Source organism: Capsicum annuum, chromosome 1, assembly GCF_002878395.1.
Source record: "Capsicum annuum cultivar UCD-10X-F1 chromosome 1, UCD10Xv1.1, whole genome shotgun sequence".
Classification (NCBI taxonomy): Eukaryota; Viridiplantae; Streptophyta; class Magnoliopsida; order Solanales; family Solanaceae; genus Capsicum; species Capsicum annuum.
The window spans coordinates 197,826,005-197,833,561 of record NC_061111.1 but is presented as its reverse complement, the minus strand read 5'-3'; the positions used below and the strand labels follow the sequence as shown (position 1 = coordinate 197,833,561).

The window sequence follows — 7,557 nt, the reverse complement described above, 5'->3', positions numbered from 1 at the left end:
TGGTTTACAGAAATGCAAGAGTACAAGTTACTAGTTGATGGAACTATCTGCAAATTAAAAAGATCCCCCAACCACGAAATAAACAACTAATAAGACAATAGAATAATCTTCTCTTTGATCATTGATCATAGGCTCAACACTAAGTGATTGTGGTCTCCACGTTTCTGTTTGCGTAAAGATTTTGATAGAAGTGAATAATCTTCTCTTTGATCTCTGGAGGTTCACCTAAAATGGCCCTATTGAAAAACGAAGCATGTGACTCCCCTCCAATAATGCATCTATAGAGCATTCTCCAGTTCTTTTCTTTCTCACACAGCACCATAGTCTATGATTTAGGAGAATTAAATTGATTTTCATTTATTGGCGTGCGGTTTTATGCCGCTTGCCTGACCAAGAATTTTAATTGCCTTTCTAAGTTCACTATTTCTTCCTATTTTTCAGTGGATCCAGTGCTGTCGTGCTTCTATCTACTATCGGTTTCGAGCACATGTGCCTACTTTCAAGGAGTGTAGCAGCATTTCTCCTTTCAGTTGACCAATCTCACAACACTGGCATCTTTAAGGCTGACGTACCATTAGTATCCCATCTCTATTCTGGACGCCATTTTTTTCAGGGATCCTGCCACTGTTCCTGTCTGGTCACTGTTTAGAGCTATTTTAAGCCACAGCAACACTGCCTCATGCAACAACAATGATGTCAGCACAACTTCGGTGTTTCTTTAAGGTGATTACTGAAACTCTACCTCACACCTCTTTCTAGTGAGTTTTAATTAAATACTATAAAAGACCTCTTTCTAGTATTGAAGATAAATTTTCCTGGGGGCGTGATATTTATTAACCAACATTTTCTCTTACTATGCATAACCTTGTTAAGAATAAAATTATCACCACCAGTTTCTGATGATTTAGGATGTGTTTGCAGTGGATATATAAACGGGACAACGGTGGAATGAGCTAACCATATAACAATCACATCAAACAAAATTACAGGCATTCAGTGTACACTGGCAAAACATTGTGAATAGCCTAGACAGACAGTACATTGACCATACTCTCAGAGAATTGTGTAAGTGAAGTATGTCAAAAACAAAGGGAATGTAAAGAGTAAAGCTACAAGGAGAAAAATGTAGGGAACTTGCAGCTGTAAATTGCTACAAAAGAGACTGTAGGGAAGGGAAAAGCTGAAACTTTTGAGTGATTTTTATTTTTCTGGATGGTTAAAAAGGCACAATGTGTCTCCTATTTATACTAATCCATGGATGATTCTAGATATCCTTCTGGATACATCTACAAGAAAAATCTAATCATCCTTATCTTCTACTACTCTAGAATATCTAGATAATTCTACAAGATATTTATTTAAGATACTATACTAGGATATTCTAGAAGAACCTATTCCAAAAAATATCTAATATCTAGAGTTTCTACTATAAAAATATCTCCTAACTAGGAGTTTCTAGATAAATCTTAATTTCCTAACACTCCTTAAGATTTTTCAATGAAACTCCCTGCAAAGACCTTTGAAACTCAAACTTGTTTGTGGAAAGTGCCTTGGTTAGAACATCGGCTTGTTATTCTTCACTTTCGCAATGCACCAGCTTAACTTCCCCATTCTTCTCGGCGTCTTGTAAAGCAAGGAATCTGATGTTGATATGCTTCGTCCTTCCATGTTGCATTGGATTTTCAGCCATAGCAATGGCTGATTTATTGTCCACATAGATTATTGTTGGTTCTTTTGGCCAAAAATCCAATTCAAACAAGATTTTTCTCAACCAAATTCCTTAATTTGTAGCTGATGCAGCAGCTACATACTCGACTTCTGCGGAAGATTGAGCTACAATATCCTGCTTCTTTGTGCTCCAAGAAAAAATGCCTGAACCAAAAAAAAAAAAAAAGAGTAACCAAATGTGATTTTGTACTCATCCAAACATCCACCCTAATCACTATCTGAATAGCTAATAAGAGATCCATTCTCCGCACTTTTATACCAAATTCCATAATCTGTAGTTCCTCTAATATACCTCAACACCCTTTTTAGCAGCTCCAAGATGCTTCGTGTTGGGACATTGCATATGACGGGGTAGTAGACTAGCTGCAAACATCACATCTGTCCTGATAGCAGTCAGATACAACAAGCTTCCAATAAGGCTCCTATAAAGTTTTGAATCTGCACGCTCTTCTCCGTCATCCTTCATTAACTTTTCATTCACAACAAGTAGAGTTGCTATAGGTTTGCACTTATCAAGCTTGAACCTTTTTAAGAGATTTAGGGCATACCGCTTTTGGGATAAGAAAATTCCTTCAGAAGATTGAGAAATTTCTATTCCTAGGAAGAACTTCATCTCCCCCAGATCAGACATTTCAAAAACTTTTAGCATCGCATTTTTAACTTCTTGAACCGCAAGAGAATCTTCACTTGTGATCATTAAATCATTAACATAAATAGATATCACACCTAACTTCCCATCAGCTTCCCTTTTGAAGTATAAAGTAGGCTCATTTAGGCTTTTATTGAAGCCTTGAGACAACAAATGAGTATCCAACCTACTGTACCAAGCTCTCGGAGCTTGTTTAAGGCCATAGAGAACCTTTTTAAGCTTATACACCTTGTCTTCTTCACCAGCAACTATAAAACCTTCAGGTTGTTCAACAAAAATATCTTCCTCAAGAAATCCATTTAGAAATGTGTAGACACGTAATTTTGTCCTTTTTTGAAAATATTTTAATCATTTTTATTTTATTTTATTTTTTTTAATTTTTATTTTTATTTTATTCACCTTACCATACTTTTGTTTAATTGATAATTTCTCCCCCCCCCCCCTCCCAAAAAAAAAATAAAGAATTGAAAATAATTAAATACATAGCATATTTGCCACCTCACTATGCCACCTCAACACCTCACTTTCCATTTTTCATTGGATACATGCAAAAGGCACACGCCCTACTCATTTTTTCACACGCAATCCTCATCTTTCCACATGCCACACTAACTTTTCCACATGCCACACACTTATTCCCACAAGCCACCAATTTTATGCTTCCACATAGGATAATAAATAAAGAAAAAAAAAATAAAAAAAAAATATAAAAGGAAAATTCTAAAAGGGGAAAAGGGGGAGGCTCATTCTTTCATCATCATCTTCTCCACAACAACAACAATCACCAAATCATCCTCCTCACAAGAAGAACAAAAAAAATGAGGGAGAGAAGAAAGAATCGCGCGAGAGAGAAAAAAATGAGAGAGAAACAGTAACGTGAACAATGCCATGAACAGTGTCGTGAACAGTGTTGTGAACAGTACCGTAAATAGTGTCAGTTTTTGGCTTCGATTGGATTTACAGAGCTTTAGTTTTGGGTCTCAAATTTTTCAATATGGAGTTGGAGTTCGTCATTGTTGAGGTCCTATTAGGAATTCTATAGTCCGGGCTTTCTTGTTTTATTATCAATGAAATCGATTCTTCAAAGGTTCATCTCTCAATTCTACTTTTTTATTATATCGAAGTTGGTTAATATAGTAATTTTGTGGTGCGGTTTTGAATATTTCGAGCAAAATGTTAATTGTTATTGTGGATATAAATGATTGGTATGCTTAAATGTTTGAATCTTCACTGGGGTATGTGTTGTTGGTTTCGGATTTTGAAAAGTGATTTGATAGTCGCTGGTTTAATAATGTGGTTAAAAAATGAATTTGGGAGATGGAATTGAGAAATTGATAAAAAAAAAAAGTTGAATTTAGATTATCTTTGGTTTATTGTTGTTTTTTTTAATTCGTAATGAGCATGAATATTGTTGGAATGTGATAAAATTATGATATGTTGAAATGGATAGGCGAATGTTGGTTCGGGTAGGCAAAAATTTAGGAATAAGTTTTCTTGTTGAATGTTTGAATGTGGAATTTGAGTTGAACGGTTTGGTTTTAGTTCTTGCATTTGGAAATGTATTCATTTAATCGGGGAATGCCCCGCGATCACTTGTATTTATTCGCCGGGGAATGCCTCGAAGTATTTTGTATTTGGAGGACGTTCGTGATGAAGGCCCAAGACATTGGGTAGCATGGGAGCGTAGTATAAAATTAGTGTAGGGTAGAATAGGATTTACATTTTCACATTCTTTTTCTATTTTGGACTATATAATTAGACTGGACATTGTTTTTGGATTTGTTTGCTTGATTGATCATTTTATTTATGTTTGGTGTGGTTTATACATTCATAGTGTCCAAATTAGCTGATATACTCCACCAAGTAACTGTGGTCGAACCACGGGATTGAGGGGTGCCTAACACCTTCCCCTCGGTCAACAAAATTTCCTAACCGAAATCTCTGTTTGCAAACCAGTTTAAAGAGTCAAATGGTTTTGGAAAGAATTTTTTAAAGGTGACTTGGCACATCGGATTATGCCAAGTGGAGACTCTGAATAAAAAACGTAAATTATCCTTTCTGAAGCAAATTTTAATCATTTTGTCACTTTAAATAATAAAAATCCTTTCAAACTTAAAATCAATCTCTTTTTGGGAGTTAAAAAAGGGTGTGACAAAATGCAGATTTGACATCTAAATGGTAGATTTTCCATTTGTATTATGCTGCAAGAGTAATTAGAAATCTTACTGTCTCATGCCTCACAACAGGAGAAAACATATCTCCAAAGTCCACTCCAGTCTATTGGGAATAACCTTTAACTACGAGCCTAGCTTTATGTTTGAAAATGGAGCCATCTGGATTGAACTTCGTTCTATAGACCCATTTGACACTGATGAAGTTCTTTTGGTCGGGCCTATCAACCAACTCCCAAGTATCATTTTTATTAATCATGGTAAGCTCCTCTTCCATTGTAGAAATCCAAGCTTTATGACCCGCTGTTTCTTCAAAGGAAGATGGTTCAACAAGAGCAAAATTGCATTGCTCATAAACTTCAACTAGTGATCTGATCTTCAAAATTAGAAAATTAGTTGTCAATTCAATATTTGAAAAATTCTCTACTCCAGCAATAGGACTGGAAGAAATATCACTCGTCTGCGGATTTTGAACTGCAACTGAAGTACTCCCATCTTGGTTCTTTGCAACAATATCTCGATCCCAATCATAGTGGCTAGACTCGTCCACCGCAAGATCTCTACTGATAAGAACCTTCTTCGTATGAAAATTATACACTTTGTACCCTTTTACAGCTGTGTTATAGCCCAACAATAGAGTTCTGCCTTGTTATCCAATTTGCCTCTTTTAGCATCTGGAATATGTGGATAGAAGACTGAACCAAAGACTTTTAAGTTTCTCGCAGATGGCTTTATACCCCTCCATGCTTCAAATGGTTTCATGTCTTGGAGTGCTCTAGTTGGTAATCTGTTCAGCAAATAGACGATAGTATTGATTGCCTCATCCCAAAAACATTTGGGTATCTTCTTTTCTGCTAACATGCATCTCGCCATCTCCATCACTATTTTGTTCTTCCTCTCAGAAACCCCGTTCTCTTCTGGAGTGTAGCTAACAGTGAATTGTTGTTGAATATCCATATCTTTACAATACTTGCTAAACTGATGTAAAGTATATTCAGTTCCATTATCATACCTGATATACTTTAACCGGTAGCCACTCTCTCTTTTCAGACCTGATATACTTAACCGGTAGCTACTCTCTCTTTCTACCATAGCCTTGAATTCTTTGAAAAAAGAAAATCCACGAACTTTTCTACTTGAAAAATAGACCCATGTCATTCTAGTTAGATCATCTATAAAGAGAATAAAATATTTATTCCCACTCAAAGAAGTCGTCCTTATTGGTCCGAATATATTTGTATGAACCACTCTAGCTTTTCCTTCGCTCTCCAAAGATTTTCTTTAGGAAAGGATCATCTATGCAATTTACCAAATTGACATGACTCACAAACATCTCGACACATGTCAATTTTGGGTACATCAAGCACCATACCCTTGGATTGCACATACACCAATAAACTGAGGTTGTAATGACCGAATCTTTTGTGCCAAAGCCAAGTATTGCTCATTTCAACATTGAAAGAGCAACTTTCAGCAAAATAGCATGAGATTGGAAAGGAATTGCCAATCATGCTAATTTTAGCTACTTCACAACCTTTAGGATCATAAATAACACATTTTTTATTCTTAAAAGTAAGTGAATAATTATTATGAAGCAACTGAGCAACACTCAATAAGTTTTGAGTCAGGCTTGGCATATAAAGAACATTATTTATGATTCTCATACCTTCGTCCGTGGGGAATTTCACTGATCATCTTACTTGAGCTTGCACCAGTGCACCATCTCCAAGCTTTACTTTGGTCCTATCAGACCTGTCCAAGCTAACAAATAGATTTTCATCAATCGTCATGCGCCTTATGCACACACTATCGACATACTAATTATATCGATCAACAGGTGATGTGTGCGAAGCCATGAATACCTCCTTCTCTATTTTTTCAACTTGGTGATCTTCCGCAAAATTTACTTGTTGGTAAGACTGACCAGTTTGCTTTTGTCTGTAATAATTCTCAATGTGCCCATACTTCTTGCAGTATCTGCATTGAATAGAAGATCTCTTGGACTTCTGCCAACAATTCTTATCCAAGTGGTTTGTCTTCTTACAAATACCACAAGGTGGAAATTTTCCTTTCCTCGACGATTCACTTTGGTATCCACCAAATTTTACCTCTCCAGAGTGGTCTAAAGAGACCTTTTTGCCTTCATTTTGTTTCTTGAATTTATGCCTTACTTGAAAGGCATCTTCGACTATCCCTTCACTTCTCGTAGTTACTTGTTGATCTTGGATTTGCAACTTAGAGATCATCTCAGCTATTAAAAGAGTAGTAAAGTCACAAGACTCTTCAATAGCTGAGATTTTTTATTCAAACTTGTCCGGAAAGCTGACCATGATCTTCTCTACAACTTTCTAATCTAAAAAGTTTTCACCAAGTATCCTTATTTTGTTCACAATATCCATCAGCTTGGCAGAGTATTCTTTCACACTATCCAAATCCTTCATATTTAAGAGATCAAACTCCCACTTTAAAGCTAAGACCTTAATAGACTTAACTCTGTTGCTGCCTTCAAACTCCTCATTTAGCTTATCCCAGGCTTCTTTAGTTATGTCACAAGCCATAATCCTTGTAAACATCACTTCCATAAGGCTTGAATGTATGCAAGTGAGAGATCTTGGAGATCTAGTTACCAACTCATCATACTTTTTGATATCATTGAGAGTTGGGTTGTCTCTCAATGGTTGGACAAAAGGTTCTCCTCTCTCAACGATATCCCACAAGTTGAGATCCTTCAAATAAGCCTTCATTTTAATGGCCTAAATATGGTAATTATTCCTTGGGAAAATTGGAGGACCCATTGTTGGTTGATTTTCTGGTGCCATGTCTTTTCAGCAAATAGATCCAAGAAAAGTAGCTAAAAATAAGATAAGCCAATTAACAAAAAAAACAGCTTCAGATCCCGTAAGAAATGGGCTATGATACCATGTCAAAAACAAAGGGAACGTAAAGAGTAAAGCTACAAGGAGAAAAATATAGGGAAATTGCAGCTGTAAATTGCTACAAAAGAGACCA

The 7,557-nt window shown here is 36.1% G+C and overlaps 1 protein-coding gene across 1 annotated transcript; it reads right to left on the bottom strand.

Annotated features, from left to right (window-relative positions):
- Positions 1–6,365: 6,365 nt before the first annotated feature.
- On the bottom strand, positions 6,366–7,292 carry LOC107860195. The gene is made up of 2 exons (XM_016705471.2): positions 6,917–7,292; positions 6,366–6,799 (listed from the first exon to the last, which is right to left on the bottom strand). The coding sequence occupies exons 1-2, from the start codon at positions 7,290–7,292 to the stop codon at positions 6,366–6,368; spliced, it is 810 nt and encodes a 269-aa protein (XP_016560957.2).
- Between the last annotated feature and the right edge of the window lie 265 nt (positions 7,293–7,557).

What these genes read in the sequence shown, in the direction of transcription:
- LOC107860195 (XM_016705471.2), bottom strand. Translation starts at nt 7,292, where the DNA reads ATGAAGGCTTATTTGAAGGATCTCAACTTGTGGGATATCGTTGAGAGA. An exon ending in GAACAAAATAAGGATACTTG is followed by an intron (nt 6,800 to 6,916) that starts GTGAAAACTTTT and finishes CTCTTTTAATAG; the next exon opens with CTGAGATGATCTCTAAGTTG.